This window comes from Cnephaeus nilssonii (assembly GCF_951640355.1).
Source record: "Cnephaeus nilssonii genome assembly, chromosome: 2".
NCBI classification, from domain to species: Eukaryota; Metazoa; Chordata; class Mammalia; order Chiroptera; family Vespertilionidae; genus Cnephaeus; species Cnephaeus nilssonii.
The window spans coordinates 22,326,580-22,347,617 of NC_137073.1; the positions used below are offsets into that span (position 1 = coordinate 22,326,580).

At 47.4% G+C, this 21,038-nt stretch overlaps 1 protein-coding gene across 5 annotated transcripts in view; it reads left to right on the forward strand.

The window, feature by feature from the left end:
- The window catches only part of CLEC16A (C-type lectin domain containing 16A), a 223,008-nt gene that overhangs the window by 146,774 nt on the left and 55,196 nt on the right, over nucleotides 1-21,038 (forward strand). For all 5 annotated transcript variants that reach the window (XM_079785204.1, XM_079785205.1, XM_079785206.1 and 2 more), the window contains exons 19-21: nucleotides 13,755-13,906; nucleotides 16,076-16,280; nucleotides 17,957-18,121. In XM_079785204.1, coding sequence (XP_079641330.1) covers nucleotides 13,755-13,906; nucleotides 16,076-16,280; nucleotides 17,957-18,121 — 522 coding nt within the window. The remainder of the gene's footprint in view (nucleotides 1-13,754; nucleotides 13,907-16,075; nucleotides 16,281-17,956; nucleotides 18,122-21,038) is intronic.

Consider the following 21,038-nt stretch of genomic DNA (forward strand, 5'->3'; position numbering starts at 1 on the left):
CTTGTTTGAAACAGTTTAATAATTTAAAGAAGACCTTCTGATTGGGTGTGTAGGATGTACAGAGCTAGGCTGATAAGATTTAGTTTCATATTAACCATATCACTTTAAATCACATACTTTGGAAGTGTTGTTCTAGTGCTAAGCGTTTATTGACACTCAGCTTGAGCACTAGAGATTAGAAACATAAAGCAGGCAATTTGGTGTGTGAAGTATACAGCTTTTGTTTAAGCCCAAAGGTATGGCTTGTCTCCACCAGAGGTCTCCCATATTTTACTGCTAATGTTTGAAGTATACCGAATTCCCACAAGCTAATTAAAAATCAGACTGCTATGCCGGTAAGCATTCACTCTGTGAAACTAATTTCTGCCAAAGGGCCATAAATGTGTCCCCTGGTATGAAATTTAGACGTACTTTCTCATCAGAGAAGAGGCGTGTGGTTTAGTCCCAGCCTCTTCATTTGAGAGAGAAGGAAACTGAGGCCCACCCAGAAAGGTCAGTTGCCTTGATAAAGGCCTTGCAGCCTAATAAGCGCCCAGTTGCGATTCAAACCCAGGCCCCTTCTTGCTCTCAGCTCCCTCTTCTCACCAAACCCTGCTTGCTCTTGCTCAGCTGAATTCAGAGTCTGTTATTCCTGAGTGCCAAGCACGGTTCTAGCCCTTTATGAATATCGCTTAGTCTTCACAGCAGCCCTAGAGGGAAAGTTCTGTTACAGTCACCCCCATTTGCTGGATGAGGTACCTAAGAGCCAGGGTAAGCGGTGGTGTGCCGAGGGCCCACACTGCAGCGTCTGGCCCCTCTCCCATGTGATCGTGCTGCCTCAGGAGGTATGGCTCAGAAGGGGCAGACATGGAGGGAAGACCCATGCAGTGGGCATGGGAGAGCATGTGGGCATCCCTTCAACCTTTCCGATCAAAATGAAGAAAACAGCCTGAAACCCCAAAGGGTTGGTGGAAAAATGGGAGGCTGGTGCTGGTCCAGGAAGGGTCAGATGCAGGAGCATATCGGAGAGGAGCCTGTGAGCCCTCTGGAGACAGACAACAGCTTTATTTGGACTGAAGTGCCGCTTTCCTCCCCTGCTTGACCAATTTCTGGGCATCTTTCAGGATCCAGTTAAAACTTCACCTCCGCCCTAGCCGGTTTGGCTCAGAGGATAGAGTGTTGGCCTGCAGACTGAAGGGTCCTGGGTTTGATTCCAGTCAAGGGCACATGCCCAGGTTGTGGGCTCCATCCCCAGTAGGGGGCGTGCAGGAGGCAGCCAATCAATGATTCTCTCTCATCATTGATGTTTCTGTCTCTCCCTCTCCCTTCCTCCCTGAAATCAATAAAAATGTATTTTAAAAAACAAACAAAAAACATCACCTCCTGCAGGAAGCCTTCCCTGACCCCAGGGCTGTCGGTAGCCCCTCTTCTAGCCTTCTACAGCCCCCTTGTCTTCTTCTGCAGCGGCCTTGTCACAAATTACAAATGTAATGGTCACTTGTTTGGTCTCCCCCACTAAACAGGAGCTGCTCGTGAATCTTGCCCATCTCTGTAGTCTCCTTTGCCAAGCACATGGTCCAGTGTGGAGGAAAGTGCCGCAGAAATGCTTGAATAAAAAGTCTGAGACAGCAAGGAGGACAGTGGGCGTAAAGGGTTCTATCTACAAAGCTGTTTTCTTCCACTGACTGGCCTATCTCAAGGGGAGGGTCCAGGTTGGATATTAACAGAGAGAATATTTCCCATCCAAGAAGGGCCTTGAAGGCCAAGCTCAGAGCCACTGACCACAAGAGCTCCCTGAAGTTTAGCCAGCATCTGGGGATGCCTGTGTGGCACCCACATATGCCTTCTCTAGTGGCATTAGCAATATTAAAGCCCAGTGGGTTTAACACTTGAGGAAAACTCTCTAGTCGATGTTCTCTCCCAGGTGGAACCCCCCTTCCACTCCTCCCCTACCCAAGAAGGGAGAATTTCCTGGGCCAAGATTTGCTCTCTAGAATACCCACATGCACTTTTCTGATGACGTATCTTAAAGAGGAAATCCAAGGGAAGATTTGGCCTTGTCTTCTAGAACTTCTATTCAGAGGAAGTAAGGAGACATGTGCCTACACGACCCATGCAGAGAAAAATCACCTCATTTGCTCCTCACAGGATGCCTATGAAGTAAGTGTTGTGTCCATTTTTCAGATAAGGAGACTGAGGCTCAGAAAGGTCTCCCAGAGCAGGGATATCTCTACCCTCTCCATGCCTATAGCCCAGTACCTGGCGCCTAGCCAGCAGGCAAATACTGGGTGGAAAGACTCTTGGAAGAATAAAAAGAAGGAAGGGAAAGACAGGACCTTGATCTAAGCCCAGGTCGGTTGACCACATCCAGTGAAGGGGCCCAGAACACAGAAATTATTGGGGGAGGGGGGGCGGGAGCGGTTACACATGGGCTCCTCAAGACCAGGATATCTCCATCTTCTGCTGCTGAGCTGCAGGAAGGAGGGAGCTTTGCTGAAAGTCATTCTGTGTTAGACTATCTTGCATAGTGAAGAGCTTAGGTATTCAAATCTTTTCTTGGAAATCTCAAGTATTCCATTCGGCTGCCACAGAGTTAGGTAACTTTATTTACTCATGCTAAACAGGGCCATTTTCAGAGAGGAAATTATGCAATGTACTATGCAAATGTGGCATTCCGGGGAGAGTGAGTGTAGAGATAAGTGTGGTCACCAATGCATTATAAAGATCAGATCGCTGTACCTCTGGTGGCAGGCTGTGTCACTTGATAAGGGGATATGCAAGGCTCTACTTGGAATCGCTGCTCATTTGGATTCTGTTTCTGGTAATTGTGTTTTCACCGAGTTGTCTATCTGTGAACTTTGTTTAGTGCGAAGAAGGAACAAGGAATAGAGCCTTTGCAAGTTGCCCATCCTTATGTAGATCTGAGCAGTCAGAGGGAGGCACCCCACACATGTCTGGACGTGTGGCAATAAGAAAAGTCAAATTCTCATTCTTAGTTCTCCCAAGAAGAGAATTTCTTGAAATTTTCCAAGAGGGAAAAATGAAGACATGTGACGGGTTTTCTTGGTTGCTTTGTGAAAATTGGTCACACTATTTTACCAGTCATAGTGCCTCGTGCAAGAGGAAGGAAATAGTCGTGGAAAACCCCTCCTGGAAGCAGGTGGCGCTGAGCTGAAGCCCAGCACTGTCCCCAAGCCTTGGACTCCTGGCCTGAAAATCATTCCCTCACATGTATCAACCCACCTTTCCCTCTCTCTCTCTCTCTCTCTCTCTCTCTCTCTCTCTCTCTCTCTCTCTCTCTCTCTCTCTCTCTCTCGTTTCTCTTTTTGGTGCATTGCAGAGTAAATTGCAGACATCAGTACCCTTATCCCTAAATACATCAGCATGCGTATCATGAAGTAGAGCCGTAAAGTCATTTGTCTTTTTATTACCCTGGCCCACAGATGAGATGACCTAAGCGAAGTCAACACAACTAGAGAGCAACGAGCTACAGCTCAGCCCCAGGCAGCCAGCACTCAGGCCTGGTGGGCCACTGTTCCCTGCATGGCTCCCTGTGTTTAGAGCTGTGATTGCAGGTGGGGCGGTGGAGTTGGAATGTGTTAGGAGACCATCAAGCTCTGGGTACAGGCGGGTGGACAGGAGGCTGAGGAGAGGAGTGGCAGCTGTTGAGGTAGCCTGGTGATCCTGGTTGAAATCTTGGAACTGAGCACTAGGTCAGTTTCCCTGGGTGACTGCATTTCAGCCCATAGCCTAATATCTGTATCCCCACTTGCTACTCCCCTTGCAAATCCTAGGAACAACACTGGTACATTTTTTATCTTTATTCTTGGAGGGACTGGACTCTATGCCTGGCAGTAGAAGTGTGGCAAAACTCTCCATCCAGGAAATCTTTCACTTTACACCTGCCCTGGTGCTGTGCTGGGAAGGAAGGCTTTAGGGAGCTTCAAAGAAGACAAAGTAATTGATTGCTACTTGCAGCAAATAACCCATAAGCTGTTGCTGGGTTGATGGAGAAATGGTTACTTAATTTTCTTCAAAGGATTGATTTGACAGTCAGGAGAAGCAGCCACCCTAATTGAGTGCATGATTCACACCCTGAATGGGAACAAACGGATCTCTTCCTTGTTTTGACTTCTGAATGTTCTGGGCCATACGTGGAGTCTCCCCCATTAGTCAGACCCGAGGAGGTCTGGGAGTCGCTCATACAAGCCCATTCTCCTGTGCTGGGTCTGTAGAATTTACCTGGTTCCCTGTCACCCAGCTCCACTGGGTTGCATTTGAATCAGCACAAGACTTCCAAGCACTCAGGGTAGCTCCCAAGGAAACGTATGTAACTTTCTTACGCCCTGAAGGGCTATCATTTCATTCTTGTAGTAGGTATTGATAGAGTAGTGACGTTTGGGAGATGGATTGCACTTTCCCACTGGGCTTCTGATTGACTGCCTTGTACTGATGTGCCTGCCTCTCCCTCTCCACACCCCACCCCCACCTCCACCCCAGAGAGCCAACAGTGCCGACGCTTCATCAGTCACTTCCCATCTTTGCATTACTGGCCAGTTAAGGCCTCTCCCCTCAGCTGTGTTCTGTCATCGGGAAGCCAGGCCAGGCCTGGAGTCTTGGAACTGAGCACAAGGCCACAGAGCACCTTCTCTTTCTCCCACACTAATTCCCGGTGTTGGGCAGCTCCAAAGCGCCACCACCTGTGCACTGGTCTGAAAGCTCTGTGCGGGCTGCCCGGTCCATAGGTGCTGCTGGAGGGGCACCAAGTGCCCAGCGAAAGGGGGACCTTGCCAAGGGCAGCCCAGGAGCATTCAGGTGGCTTCACACCACCAGCCACCATGAGATCAAGACCTCTCGGGCCTGCCTGTTGAGAGCTTGTTTCATGTGACTGTCCCCCTACCAGAACCAGCCAACCGGGGTCGCGGGTGTCCCCGTCTGAGGTAAACGAGGGTCAGCCCCCTCTCTGGCCCCATCCAGAGGACTAGAACCCAGGTTACAATAGGCTGCTCAGGATGGTGTGAAGGTCACACGTTCGCTATCAGTTGTGTGTCCCTGGGGAAGCTGCTTGCTGCAGCCTGTGTCCTCTGGAACCAGTGCATCCACCTCATAAGATCCCGAAACCTGTCTAGTGGGAGCTCAGCACCTGGCACACAGGAGCATTCGGTAAAGGTCGGCGTGGTGTCAGCAGCAGTCATAAACTGCGGGGGGCAGGGCCGGGGCCCCCTTTTCAAAACCCCAGCCCTGACAGTCTTTCAGTAGGTGGCTTCAGAGAACCAAAGCCCTGGATGGCTCTGAATCCCCGCAGCACAGGGCCACCAACTCCAGCAAAGTCAGTGATCCCATTGCCTTAGGTCACCTTGGGAGGGCCCGCAGGCCACTGCAGTCTCACTAGTGCCTGGCACACGTGCAGGTGCTGGAGTAGGAACTCAACCTGCTCTTGGATGCAAGGAGGGGTGGGGACCACACGTTCCTTGCAAGTAGAGCCACGTGCCTTTCTGCTTCCTGGTCTCCTATCAGCTGTAAAGTCTCCCTGTGGGCCTGGTCTTGGAACCCCACCCACAATGAGCCTGCCTTTCTCAGGGAATCAGTGCACCCTGTTCCTGGACCCACCTGACCCCTGATTAACAATGCATGCCTGAAGGACAAGGTCTACCGTGGTGGTATTCTAAGAATTTGGCCCTAAGGCCCACGGTATTAGATTTCAAAGCACTGGAACTCTCCTGGCCTTGAAACCTCACTGTAGGGATAAAGACTTCAATTCTAAATGTGTGCGGAGCCACCAATGCCAAGAATTAAATTATGCTATTGGCACCCATATTTTATTACGAAGGGATCATTTAAATGCAGCAAGAGTCAATCAGCCCCAGTTATTGCTCAGTAATGAGCTGCACTGTCAGAAGGAGCTGTGGAGGAAGGCTGCAGCCAGGGGGCTGTAAGGACAGCTGGTGGAGAAGTCCTTTGCCTCAAAGCCAGAGAGGACCAGAAGATATTAGCATCCCTTCATCCAGTGACAGTACTTCTACACCTGCCACTGCCCAGGCCCCCTCCTGGGGTCACGGCAGTGAAGAAGACAGGTCAGGGCAATGCCTTCTGGGGGCTTACATTAGGCAGAGAGCAGGCCTCAACCAGGAAGGAGGGAGTGAATGGGATCATGAAACTGGTTGGCACTGGGGTGCAGTAGGGCTGAGATAGGTGCATGAGGTGGAGAGTAACTGTGTGGGTGGGGCAACCACAGACGAAAGGTTGGGGGGGTACTGTATAGCTTAGCTCACTGTCCGTGACCCCACAGGAGTTCTGAGGAACAACCCAAAGCCATGATTCACTTTCTCCCTCCGTGGAACCTTGCTTAGTCTGGAGCCTACATTCAGAAAGCATGACTTCACCTCAGCAGAACTGTCTGACTAGAGTCCTGGCTCCTGAGAGTCAGGGCATTCCGAGCAGTCACCACTGCCGATGAAGACCACAGGGCTTGTGTTTGTCATGCCCATCGGCATTCCTCTGGGCATAACCCCAGGCCTCTCTCAGATTCCCTCAACGGTCCTGCGGGGGGTTAGGTATTAGTGTTACATGTGAGGACCCTGAGACTCGGAGTGGGGTGGCTTGCCCAGGATCACACCGTTTTTAATGGCACAGCTGGGTTTTGAACCCAGGTCTCCATGGCCCCAAAGCCCAAGATACTTTTGCCAGGCCAAGTTGCTCTGATTCTACACTGCATAGTAACGTGGCCCTTTCGTGCTTTTTGCTTTTCTCCTCCTCTTTCCCAGCATCTTAAACTTTGATTGGGAAATGGCTATCCTCCTTTTACTTCATTCTGCTAAACCCTGAAGGACCTTTTGCACATCCGAAATGGTCAGCTCCGGGCCGTTTGTCCAGGCCCATCTTCCACGCTGTGGTGTGCAGCCCCTGGTGGTGCTGAAAGAATTTCAGAATTTTATGCCTGGGTAAGCAGTAAACTACATTAAATTATAGTAAGTCACTGTTGAAACTCTCTATTTCTAAGTAACAAATCATCTTAAAATTGAGTGACTTAAAACAACTACAGTCATTCATTTTGCTCACAGTTCTATAATTTACCCAGGGCTCAGTGGGATTAGGTCCTCTCTGCTCCACGTGTGTCTTCTGGAGTGGCCCAGCTGGGGACGAGAGGATCACTCGCTGGGAGCTGCAGGTTGAGCTGGCTGTCGGGCTGGGGCCTGGCTTTTCTTGGGGTGCTCCCTAGCTGCTTGAGCTTCTCACAGCATGGTGGATAGGTTCTAAGAGCATTTTTTATGGCGTTGCCCAGAAATCATATAGGATCACTTCCACTGTACTCTGTTGGTCTAGGCCCGTGGTCGGCAAACTGCGGCTCACGAGCCACATGCGGCTCTTTGGCCCCTTGAGTGTGGCTCTTCCACAAAATACCACGGCCTGGGCGAGTCTATTTTGAAGAAGTGGTGTTAGAAGAAGTTTAAGTTTAAAAAATTTGGCTCTCGAAAGAAATTTCAATCGTTGTACTGTTGATATTTGGCTCTGTTGACTAATGAGTTTGCCGACCACTGGTCTAGGCAATGATAGAGACCCACTCAGGTTCACAGAGAAAAGACCCCACCACTTGATGGGAAGGGGTCAAGGTCTCACTGTAAGAAGAGCTTGTAAGGTGGGAGTCTTTGCTGTGGCCATCTTTGGGAAGTATAATCCATTTCAGTGCCACTCCTTCTATTACATTAAGGAGAAAGTCTCAGATTGGTACTAGTTTGTCTTAGAACTTCCCTAACTCATGGGTCTCCCATTTTGCCCAAAGAGTGTTCTTTAGGCTGTAAGTTAATCACGTTGTATTTCATTCTGTTTTCATGGTCACCCTATCATAAGGACTTCTGGTTTTTCATCCATGGCAATGATATGAAGTTTCCTTTTATTTTAAGAGAAAAACTAAGTGCAAGTTCTTTACTGGTATAGAATTACTCTCACATGCATAGAAGAATAAGAATGTTCCATCAGCTAGGGAGCTGTTGAATCACCTAGTTATCCCGATAGTGGGAGCGGGTATGGCTCTGAAAAAGAGTGAGGAGGGTCTCTGTGTGCTGATGGGTCACCTAGACTCATGGCCGAGTGGCAGAAGCATAACCAGAGGGAGTGACATTCCACCATTTGGAAAGGCAAGGTGGAGAGAATGTAGCTACATGTACACTCGAGACATAGTGGATGGAAGACTTGACACCCACTGTAAAAAAGAATGCATTCCTTTTAAAATGGAAACATATGAATGTGTTATCTATTCAAAGAGATTGGTAAGCTTAATATTTTCAAATAAAATAAAATGGTGGCCCAGCCAGCATGGCTCAATGGTTGAGCGTCGACCTATGAACCGGGAGGTCACAGTTCAATTCCAGGCTGGATCATATACACGGGTTTTGGACCCAATTCCCAGTGAGGGGCATGCAGGAGGCAGGCCATCAATGATTCTCTCTCTCCCCTCCTCTCTGAAATCAATAACAATATTTTTAAAAATAAATAAATAAAATGGCAAATCTCACCTTTTAAATAAAAGAAAGGCAGTGCCTAGGAGTAGGAGGGACATGTCACCTCTCCCTGGACTGTGATGGAGACATTGTCATCCCACCTGCTCTGTCCCTAGGGTACCCAGATGGAGACTTGGTCTACATGGTGTTTTGTGATCCCTAGTTCCAGTGTCCGCCAGCTCCTGAGCCCCTTGTGGCAGGGTCACGCCTCATTCTTTGGAGCCTGCTTTCCTAGTGCAGCACCTGACACCCTCGTGCTTATTGAAATGGGTGCCAGAGTTCTTAGCTTGCATGCCTGGCCAGATTGAAAACATGCACACCTGTGTACCAAGAGGTGCTGTGGGAAAGCTGTCGGCTTGCCATCGCCCTTTCGGGATGATTGTCACCACCGTGGGGATCAGGCAGAGCCGGCTGGCCGACAGCATGGCCTGCTGCTGCCGCCCCCACTTGGCTGGGCCCCACGAGGAACTGAGCCCTTTGTGTCTGAGTCTGGAAAGAGATGAACTTTTCTCTTTATTTAATCTTAAATACACAAATAACATACCTCTTTTCCCTTTAAAACATCAGAGCATTGTGTTAACTGAAATGACCTTGACCCTGCACCCTGAATCCCACCTCCCCCACTCCAATAGGTATCACTGTGCACCCGCCAGACATTTTCTTACATTTTCCTTTTACATCTGTATGCTTGAACCCCTAGAAAATATTCAGTTTCTTTTTGTGTGGTTTAATTTTACACGAATTGTGTCACACTGCATGTGTCAGGCTGCAAATTGCTTTTTCCACTCAACAGTATGTTCTTGAAATACCTAGAGATCTAACTCGTTCCTTGCCGTTGCCATCTGGCTTTGCACTGAATGACTGAATGTACACTTTTTTTAAAGGCTTTCCTCTATTACTGGATATTGCACACCCAAATCCTGCCATCAGCATTCTTGTTCGTGTCTCTTGGCCCACAAGTGTGTTTCTCTTGGGAACTTACCAATTGGAGGGTCATATTGTGTGAAACTTTCAGTTTTAATAAATAATGCTAATTTGCCCTTCAAAGTGACTATGTTAATTGATTCTCATACCAGCAGCGTTTGAGAATCTCAGTTTTTCTTTGTCCTCACCAGTACTTGATGTCATCAGACATTTTTGTTTTTGCCAATCTCATGGGTAGAAGATGGTATCTTGTTTGAATGTTTCCTGACTTCTCATGAGGGTGAGCACCTTTGTGTGTGAGTGATGGCTGTCCCCATTCTCTCATCTGTGCATTGCCTATGGGAGCCCTCATAGTACCTGCTTTATTCATCTTTTGCCTCTTAGAGGTAATTTGCATATATTTCCCCTGGTCTGTTATGCATAAAATCATAAAGTCATTTGCTATACATGAGTTAAATTTTAATTTTGATGGAGTTAGTTTAGCAGTCTTACATTTATTTATTTGTATGTATTGATTCTTATTTCTTTATAAAGAAATTATTTCCTTCCCCTGAGGTCATATGGCTAGTCTCCTGTGTTGTCTTCTGACAATTCTCTGTAATTTTCTTTTCAATAGAGTCCTAGGCCTGTCCCCTTTTTTATTTATTTTTAATTTTTTAATTTTTATTGATTTCAGAGAGGAAGGGAGAGGAAGAGAGAGATAGAAACACCAATGATGAGAGAGAATCATTGATTGGCTGCCTCCTGCACACCCCCCACTGGGGATCGAGCCCGCAACCCAGGCCTATGCCCTTGACTGGAATTGAACCTGGGACCCTTCAGTCCATAGGCCAGTGCTCTATCCACTGAGCCAAATCAGCCAGGGCACCTGTTTCCTTTTGAAGTGGGGTTGGTGGGAGAAGGACCCAGAGATTCAGGTGGGCAGTGCTGGTGTATGGAGGACCTGTCACCTGCACTGGCCTCCCCTGGCCACAGGCCACTCCTGAGAGGCAGGCTCATGAGGCCGCCAATGCACCCTGACAGAGTTGCCTGTCTCCTGGTACCTCAGCCCCGGCATGGCTCCCTGGCTCAGAGCAACATTCACAGGTGCCTGCATGAAGGCTGCCAGCAAAGGGCAGACTCTGGGCAGAATTGGGTTCCATTTAGCACCTCTCTCCTGGGTCCTCCTTTGCCCAAGACATCATGGCCACCCAAAGGTGACCAGACAGCCCCTGACCCCCAGGATAGAGCAGCGAGGGCCAGGGTGGTGAAGGTGTTCCCTAAAATTACACCGCAGAGGACCACAAACGCGTCCTCAACCAGCATCTCCTTTCTTCTGAAGATCGGACACCCTTCTCTTTAGTCCTCGGAAGCCACTGTGTTTCTCTTTAACTGCCCCACAGGTTCTGAAAAGCCAGGGCTCCCTCCCACTCTGAGCGGTCCTGTCTCATGGTGACAGTTGCTTTTAGTTTTCTTATGAAATTTCTCACAGGGCTTTGATGCCTCAATTGCATTGCTGAAAGTTGTTCCGCTTTGGGGTTTAGTTCTTCCTTTTTTTGTTCTTTGTGGCAGAGGTGGTAGGTCTTTTTCCCCCGAAGCCCCTGAGGCTTCTGGGCTTTATGAGGGGGTTGCCTGCTGACAAACCCCACTGTCATCGCACTCCACTGATAAAAGAGGGCAGTTGTCCTGTTTAGAGGGGAGAGAAGGGAGGAGAGAAAGGGGAAAAAGGAAAGGAAAAGCATGCTCTATTCATTTAGTTTTGTTTCCTATTTTTAAAAAGTAAAAGATTCCCATTGAAGAACATGCCTTAAGTATTTAGTAAAGAAAATAAACTCTACCTACCACAAAGAATCTATATAATAAAAGCCTAAGTGACCCTTACGGCAGAACAAGAACAACCGATTGCTATGATGCGCATTGACCACCAGGGGGCAGATGGTCAACGCAGGAGCTGCCCCCTGGTGGTCAGTGCGCTCCCACAGGGGGAGCACCACTCATCCAGAAGCTGGGCCCATGACTGGCGAGCGCAGCGGTGGTGGCGGGAGTAAGGAGCAGGGAGCAGGCAGGTGGTAGGGAGTGAGGAGTCCCGGACTGTGAGAGGGCACAGGCTGGGCTGAGAGGCGCGCCCCCTCCCCCAACCCTCGGTGCATGAATTTTGTGCACTGGGCCTCTAGTATGTTTGTAAGAATGAAAATGATGACTTACACTTCTGATAATATAGATGTCTTCCAGTGTGGAACCAGAAATTCTGGATAAAATAATTTTTAGAAATCCTTTAAAATACTTGGCTGGACTGTGGGAAAGGGAGGAAACTTCTTGCCCTAGATAGTAAGAAAGTGCAGCCCAGAGAGCTAAGCCTGTCTGGTGCTAGTGTTTGCCATGGGAGCCTCTGGCATATGCTGGGAAGAATAGACAGAAACTCAAGGCCTGGAAAAGCCGAGAAGGTGGATTGGAAGACATTCATCCCCATGAAGCCACAATCCCAGATAGATTATGCTCTCAGAGGATTAAACTGAAGTGTGCATGGGGGTGAGGGAGGTGCCTGAGAGAGAGGAGAAATTTATCTGCCATCCCTTAGACCAGTGGTCGGCAAACTGCGGTTCGCGAGCCACATGCGGCTCTTTGGCCCCTTGAGTGTGGCTCTTCCACAAAATACCATGGCCTGGGCCATGAGTCTATTTTGAAGAAGTGGCGTTAGAAGAAGTTTAACTTTAAAAAATTTGGCTCTCAGAAGAAATTTCAATCGTTGTACTGTTGATATTTGGCTCTGTTGACTAATGAGTTTGCCGACCATTGCCTTAGACCTAAATGAAAAGTAAAATGGGAGGAGGGAAACTTGGTGAATACCTGAGCCCAAGTTTGTTATCACATGTGTTTGGGGCCAGAATTTATACCATCTGTGTTACCTCCACTCCTCTACCACCACTAAATTTAAGCTGAATATTAGGTTACAGTGCTCCTGATAGAAATTATCAGGGTAGGGGTCTACAGCTGGGATGTAGTTATACACAACTATAAATTTACTAAAATGCAAACTGAGTGCTTAAAATGGGTAAATTTTATGATATAAAATTTTGTCTCAAAGCTGTGTGTAAAAAAACCACCTACCAGTCTTCTAATCAGAGATTTCTTTTAGCATTTTAGTATATTTCTCTGCACTTGTATTTTTTGTAGGGATATCTTTTTTTAATATATCAAAATCATAGTAAGAATATTTTCACCCTCTTTTTCATTTAAAATTTTAATGTCTTTTCCAATGTCACTGCAAGTATTTGTAAAGAGGGTATTTTACTTGGATTTTTAATATGTATTTCAAATGTGTATCTTGAATACTTTCTTACTTTAAGATAATTTCAAGCAAAACAGTTATGTATAGAGAAAAAAATTAAAGTTCTTTCATTGATATTTCCCCTCCCCCACCAATCACACACACACTCCTACCTCCAGTTCTCACTTCCCTCCCCATAGGTAACCACTGCTCACAGTTTGGTTAAACATAATTTTTAAATGGGTGTATAATTTTCCATGTGCTGGGGAAAAGTCATACTCAAAATGTTCCCCTATTTGGGGACATTTAGGTTGTTTCCTTGTTTGGCTGTTTCTTTTTAGACATGTAGCAGAGGATTCCACTGGGGGGAACTCGAGCAGGCCAGAGATTGAATGGTCCTGGTGATTTCATTGTCATCAGAATAGGCACTAAATTAGACATCGAATTTGGAGATAACTTTCAAGTAAGAGAAGGGACCCCGCATACACTGAGGACCCCGTTCTAAGTTTTTTACCTGTTTTTTTCTCATTTAATGCACCAAACATCTCATAAGAGGGGACATGGTTTCCATCGTCCAGATGGAAAACCATGGTTCAGAGGGGCCAGGTGCCTTGCCCAGGATCACACACCATCTAGTGCGGAGCTCAGCTCTTCACTGCCAGACACCAACCTGAGGGCTTGGTGGTCCTGTTCCTTTGCTTCTTCACTTAATTTAGGCAAACACCATCACAGTGGTCCACAAGGAAGCGCTGAAATGTTCCCGAGATTTTCGGTTTATTTTTTCAGGTCCAGTCTGCAGTCTGCACACCTAAAGTGTAGTAAACATTGCACTATTGCCATGTGTATTTTATATCAGGCCTCACAGATAGTGCGCTGAGAGGGATGGACATTATTCCCATTTTCAGACGAGGACTCTGAAGCCCAGACAGGTGAAGAAAGTTGCCCAGTGTGACTCAGAGGAGGGACTCAGACCCAGGAGTGCGTGATTTCAAGCCTGGACTCTGACCACTGAACTCTGCTGCCCAGCAGAGCATGAGTCAGCTTGAGTCTCCATCAGGCTGGGAAGCCAGACTGCGCCTCATTCTGCTCTGTCTCCTTCCTTGCAGACAACAGCGACCTGATCGCGTGCACGGTGATCACCAAGGATGGCGGCATGGTCCAGCGATTCCTGGCTGTCGATATTTACCAGATGAGTTTGGTGGAGCCCGACGTGTCCAGGCTTGGCTGGGGAGTGGTCAAGTTTGCGGGCCTCCTGCAGGTACGACGGCTGAGAACTGCAGAAGCTCTTCTCCGTTGACTGTACAAACACACACGAGTATCATCTTTATAGTTAATTTCTAATGGCACAAGGACCACATGAACAGGCTATCATTGAAAAAAATTAAAATATCTCACAGATACAGGTCAAGTCCCAAACCCAATTCTTACACTCCTCTCCTCCCATTACCGGTAATCCTTCCAGATCTGGTCTCTGCCAAATGCATATATAAATATAACTCCATGTTTTTTAAAATTGTGTACATATACTTGGGAGGGGGTATGTGTGTGTATTTTTTATAGTGTCACATTGAATGGAGTCTAAGCTTTGCTTTTTTTCACTTAACATATATCTTGGAGAACTAACCATGTTAGTAAATGCAGACTTACTGGAATTCTTTTCATTGCCGCCTGGCCATACCAAGGCATGGTTACCAGTGCCCTGCGGCTGTTTCTAGCTTTTTGCCTGTACAGGGCTGCCTTGAACAGAATTGATCTTCCTTCCTTGTGCACTGGGGCAGGGGTTTCCCTAGGCAGACTCCAAGAAGTTCATAGACACCGCCACATTTTTGTCTGAAATGATTGTTTACACTGGCAGTGTGTAACAGTTCCTTTCTCCCCACCCCTATCCAGCAGAGCTAGGCTCCAGATTGCCAAAAGCCAAGTTGGGGCTTGGGTTTCCTCCATGTTTGTCTCTATGATAGGTTACTAATGCCAGCTGGTTCATTGAATGAAACGTAGAACTGGAAGAGTCGAAAACAGCCTTCTGGCTCACATTGGCTCACATCCCCGTCAGACCCCAGTCCCTGAATGCCCAGTGCCCTCTGACAGGCCTGGGGCTTGCCCTGCTCTGAGGCAGGTCGTTTCCTTGCTGGACAGGCCTGGCTGCTGGCAAGGCCTTGCTCAGGCTGACCCACATCCGCCTCTCCACAAATGTGACCTGCTGGCAGCGTGCCGCTCTCCAAGAGAACCACCCACGTGTTTAAAGATGCTGTTGCAACCTTTTCCCCAACCTCCTCTTTTTCAAGATCTTTCTATTTAAAAAATGTCTTTTGCCAAGGGTGATGTGAGAAAGAACTATATGAAGAATCTTTTATTTATAAAAAGACTTCCATGTAAGTGGTTGTCCATTAGGTGACTTAGTGCTTCTTATTTATCTAGGCTTGTGATCAATTTCCTTTAGAATTTAGTGTTAGGAAAGTGTTTTTCTCCCTCGAAGGATTAATACATGTCCTCCATCAGACAATGAAAGCCACATAAACCTTTTCTTTTGGTCGTCTTCCAATAGCCACTATTTGTCAGGTCGTTACTGCGTGCCAAACTCTCCGTCTTAAATGTGTAATATCTCATCTAATCCCACAGCAACATTTCCATGTAGGTATTATTTCCAAAGAGCCCATGCCAGCTTTAATGCTATGGACAGCGACCATCTTAATGAGCCTTTTCCAGCACTTTCCCGCCTCCCGTAGCATGTCTGGCGTTCCTGTCTAGCTCCTGTCTCAGGCTTTTATCTTAAATCACCTCAAACCTTTGTGGGAAGCAGATTCTTTACACGGAATCCATCCTGAGGTTTTAGATTGGATTTATCCTTAATTACACTTGCTATGTGTGAGTTCCTTCTCCAGCTTTCAAACACAGTGTTCTCCAAATGCCTGCTAAGTGACCCTCCCTTCTTTCTCCGAGCTAGTTTTTCCTTTAGGAACCAGAGATTCTTCAGAGACATACAAATGGGTGCTAATGATGCCCCCTTTTTAAGAGAAACCAGGAAGAAATTGGTTTGTAGATGAGTCAACAAATCTAATATCGTGCCAGATGGCATAGAAAATTTGGGCTGTTATCACTGGCTTCTCAGAAGTAAGAATTTTGGAGTTTGACTGTTGGGTTCCCTTGAAGAGGCTGACTCAAGTCCTCTTGTGGATGGTACCACCCCACAACCAGCATCGCTCCTGGTGAACGCTCTGTGCTTCCCACGCTGTCTTCTCTTGCTAGGCTGATCTGGTTTGTGTCCTTCCTTGACTGTCTTAGACTTGGGATGGTCTCCTTCAGGGCAAAAGCAAAGTTGAAATTGGGGGCGGGGGCCACTTGCAGATGAGACAGGGATCCCACAGCTTCTGAGCAGTCACCCTCCTGAACCTAATGAAGCATTTTCTTTCACCTCCTCCTCCTGCAGGACATGCAGGTGACTGGTGTGGAAGATGACAGCCGTGCCCTAAATATCACCATCCACAAGCCTGCCTCCAGCCCCCACTCAAAGCCCTTCCCCATCCTCCAGGCCACCTTTGTCTTCTCGGACCACATCCGCTGCATCATCGCCAAGCAGCGCCTGGCCAAGGGCCGCATCCAGGCGAGGCGCATGAAGATGCAGAGGATAGCTGGTGAGTGCTTGGTCCTGGTGCAGAGTCCTCTGGACTGTCAGTGTGGTTCTCACATTGACCTTGAGAACCCCCGTAACTCCTCCAGAAAAGGGCACACACGGTTCAGGAGTTAATTGTGTTTTGGTGAGAGAATGGAGAATCTGCTCAGAATTTCCCATTTCCTATGGACATGATTTCTAGAGAGTTTCTAGGGCCTTGTGGAAGAGAAGGAGAGCTCTCCCGACCAGGGCAGAGGCCATGAACAGGCAGGCGTCAGTGGGTCAACTGTTCTCACTCCTGCACGTGGATATTCTCTAGCTTACATTAATAAAGTGCTTCGACATTCCTGTACCACATTTTATTCTTAAAACAACCCTTGAGATTAGTAGGGCCTGTTCTGCCCATTTTATAGATGAGTAAACTGAGGCTCGGTGACTTGCCCAACATCACACAGGCAACTATTTGGAAGAACCCAAACACAGAACTTCCTACTCTATTGCCCATCCGTTCCCAGCTCTCATGAGAGTTCGCCCTGCTTAGTGAGGGGCCAGGTCCCAGTTCTGAAATCAGAAGTCCTTTTACATTTCACAGGGATATGGAGAATTTGTGAGGAGACCCCCTGCTGCCCAGGGTTGGGAATGCCCCAGCTTAGATGTAAAAGCACTGAGATGAGGGCGTTCCAGTTGTCAGGGTGGAAGGCATGGTGTTTTCCTTGGGGAAAAGAAGTGCTATCAATTACTAAAATTATAAAGTCTTTCTCAAGACACTAGCGCCTTTCTGTTCAAGCGCTGATGTTCATTCTGGTGTGGTCTCTGGGAGGCTTTCCAGCCCATGGGGGGAGGAAGAGAGCTTTCTTTACCTAAAAATAAAGACGCAGAGGGCGGGGTTTCTGGCCGTTGTGGATTGTTATTTCCTGCACATGCCTCGTTGATTTGTGCAAGTCTGCATCCCATATAGTCCTCATCTTATTTCTCACTTAGCTGAAACTTGGCCTGCAAAATCATTACAGAAGCATTTGTAATGTGCAAAGTGACTTAAATCACTCAGTCCTTTCTTTTAAGATTTATTTTCAGAGGGTTTTTTTTTTTTTTTAATGTAAAGCAGTTTCTCACAGCTGCCATGAAGGCTAAATATTTCATTTGAAAATTGAGAATTATGCCGTAAAGTGGCTGTGAGAACTAACGCCTTGAGTATTTCTTCAATTGATTTTTAAAAGCCCCTCCAAATTGCTATATCATGAGATTTGTTTATAGAAGGGAGGAAGCAACTGTGGCAGATAAACACACACTCGTAAATACACACATACACATGTGTGTATCTTCTCTCTCCCACAGTCTTCCCCGTGCGCACACATATGTGAACTTTTAGGGCAGAATTGGCCCCATTTGCTGTGGGATCTGAAACTGTACCTCTGGCTAAGCCTTGGCCTGTATGGGTGGAAACCAGGAAACCTAGGTGGGACCTGACCCTGCATCCATTCCTGAACCCCTCGCCAGCTGTGTTTTGAGGTTCAGGCTGGACCTGTGGTTGTCACACTGGTTTCCCCAGCTTGAGGCTGCCAGTTGCCTGCTTGCATCGCCCAAGGGATGTGCCTGGCAGGGCCTGGCCACTCCAGCTACAACCGCCCCACCCAGAGTCTCCGCACCTAGACTTTCGTCCCGTGCACTGAGCATGACCATGGGTTTGTTTGAACGTAGCCCTCCTGGACCTTCCGATCCAGCCGACCACTGAAGTCCTGGGATTCGGACTCGGCTCCTCTTCCTCCCAGCACCTGCCTTTCCGATTCTACGACCAGTGCCGCCGAGGCAGCAGTGACCCCACAGTGCAGCGCTCTGTGTTCGCGTCCGTGGACAAGGTGCCAGGTGAGCCGGCCCCACCCCGCGCCACCACTTGTCCCCCTCCTGGGGGTCCAGGGCTTTCCCTCTATTGAGCCTGTGTAAGCTGCTTCTCCCTTCTTAGAAATCCAGCCAGTTGGAAGCACCAGATAAATTTCTTAGAATTTATCAGAGTGTAGCACAGTATTAAACACAAGCCACAGAAAGAAATCTTGGCTTTCTCTTTGGTGTTCTTCCGCCTGGCTTTGGTTTTCCAGAGATTTGTTGGGGATGTGGAAGGACTTCTCAGAATTAAGAAAGAAGTTTCTTGGAAATACTTAGATGATTAGTAATGAGGTTGTGGGAGAGTAATTTCCTTCTCCATGTAGGGTGACTAGAAAGAGATAGTGTATGGGTCCCTGCTACAAACCCCCTAAAGAAGTGAGACTTGAGAAGAGGGCCCCGCCGGCCATGGGCAGCTGCCAGTGTCTCCTGTCTGGGAGCCTCTCTAACCACTTTCACCAAAGCTCATCCCCTCTCCCAAAAAGGAAGCATGAATAGAAAGTTCAAGGTCGCCTTGGTGGAGCAGGAAGAACTGCTTCTCCAGAAGGGCAGGCCCTCCCCTTTCTGTTCTGACACTTCTGATTTAAGTAATTCCCTATGCACCCCCATCCCTCGAAAGAGAGCTTTGCTCTTCATTGAAAAACCTCAGAAAATGGGCCCTATGGCCCCTGCAACTTACCCTCCCCACATTTAGGGTTTCGAGCTTCAATCACAAATGCTGAAAATGTTTTCAAAAGCAGTTATCGATTTAAGAAAAAACTCAGCTATAAGGACCTGTCCAAAGTCAGGGTCCTTGTTTCCCTTCTACCCCATTCTGTTTTCATTCTTTGATTTGCTTGATTCATTTTGGAAATATATATACTGTAAGCATATGATATTTGAAAATCCAAACAAAGCATGATAAAATGAAAAATAAGTCTACTTGGCCCTAGAAACTTCTAACACTTTTAACAATTTCTTTACATATCCTTTCAGAAACGTTTCTTTATATGTCATATGTATGTCTTTGCTTATCTGTTTTTACACCGGGATTATATCGTATGTGTGATTCTGCCTGGCCGTTTTACTTTTAATAAGACAGCGTTACATGTTAGCACATATAAATCGACTTCATGCTCGTTAACTGTTAGTGTTTTTGATGCAGAGGGACCAACAACATCTTTTATAACATTTGGTATTGGTGGCATTTGGGTCGTCTCCAGTATTGAGCTCTTGCAGTGAGTGTCACCTTGCACCTGCTCGGGGTATCTGTGCAATTGTGCAAACCTCACGTGTCTGTGGGATACATTCCCAGCAATGGACCTGCCATCAAAGGGGAGGCTTTTCATCCTGATACATGTAGTCGCAGCGTGCATTCTAGGAAAAAAAAGTACACCAGTTCACACTTCCACCCAAGCCAGGGCTGTTTTCATTCTTAAAACCAGTCTTAGGCTACGAGGCAGATGGTAGCACTGCCTGTTTTCAGTTGTGAAACGGCAGATGATTCCGCCTGCTCTGGGGTCTGAGGGATTCTTTGTTACACATTCTCCAGGTTGCTTCATGTTCCTTAGAGGTAATTGCTACGCAAATATAAGTGATGACCATGAGTCTAGGTTAACTAAGTATAGATTAGCCTGGTAAAAAAATATCATTTCTTCCTTCCTCTCTCACTCTCTTCTTTTTACACACAGCTGTCATTTTATTATAAATTTATAAGCACCCCTTTGTAACTTTTTATTGAGATATAGTTGATATATATAACATTATATTAGTTAAAAAGTCATTTCTTTAGGGTCATTGAAGCGTCTTTCAGCTCAGGCTCTAATGGGTTAAGGAAAAATGCCCTGGGCTTATTTCCGCTCCTTCCTTTCTGAAACGGGAGTGTAAGTAAATAAATAGAGGCAAATGTCACATTTTTCAGCATCTGCATAATCATCTCTCTGTTTGCAGCAGGCTTTACATGACTTATTGCTTACTTCTCCCACCCTGCTGGAGCCAGGGTTACTGTAGGGTCATCCAGTGCTGGGGTGTGGCCAGGTCTACAGTGGCCTGCCTGGCAGAGGGGTCGGCACAGCGTCCTATTGCTGGTCCCAGGGTTGGGTATGTGAGGTTTAGCCAGGGGAATTGGCAAATCAAAGGTAGTTGCTCGAAAGCAGCCATCCATCCCTTGGCTGTGTCTCTCCCCTGGAAGTGCCACTCAGGTATGGGCTGGAGTAGGGACTTGCTCACAGATGTGCTTGCCAGGTCGATTATTCTGGGCCTTTGGTTACAGAGGCCTCGCACCCCTCCTACCTTGGCCTGGGCTAGATATGTGACCTAAAGAGCAAGTCAAAACCATTGAGACTCAGAGAGGGAGGGGAGCTCTCCCTGGCTCCCACCCTCCTCATCATCTGCTGTCTCAGTAGTCAGCCCAGCATCTCAAAATCATCTGAATCCTGCTCTTCCCTCTCCCACACCCACTGGCCTCCTCTGCTTATAGAATATGCCACACTTTCTCATCCCCTCCCAGCCACCAGCATATCTCCCTAGATCATGGCAACAGCACCCTCAGTATCTCTGGCTTTCGGTCTCATCCCCTTCTTCCCATTCAGCTAGAGGGATTTTTCTAGAACAGAAATCAAATCCAAGCTCCTGCCTGCAACCCTCCAGTGGCTTCTAGTTGCACTTAGAACAAAATCCAGATCTCTCACTCTGATCCTATGATCACTGTGTGGTTGGCTCCAGCTGGCCCCTCACAGACGCAGCTCCTCCACCCCATGGTCAAATGCCATCCCCACTGCTCCTCTACGTCTTTCTCCCCCATGGAAAATGTCCCTGCTAAAATTTCAGCCTCCACAGGACCCCTTATACTCTTAAAAAATATTGAGGAATCCAAAGAGCTTTGGTTTATATGGATTATATCTATTGGTATTTTAAGATTAGA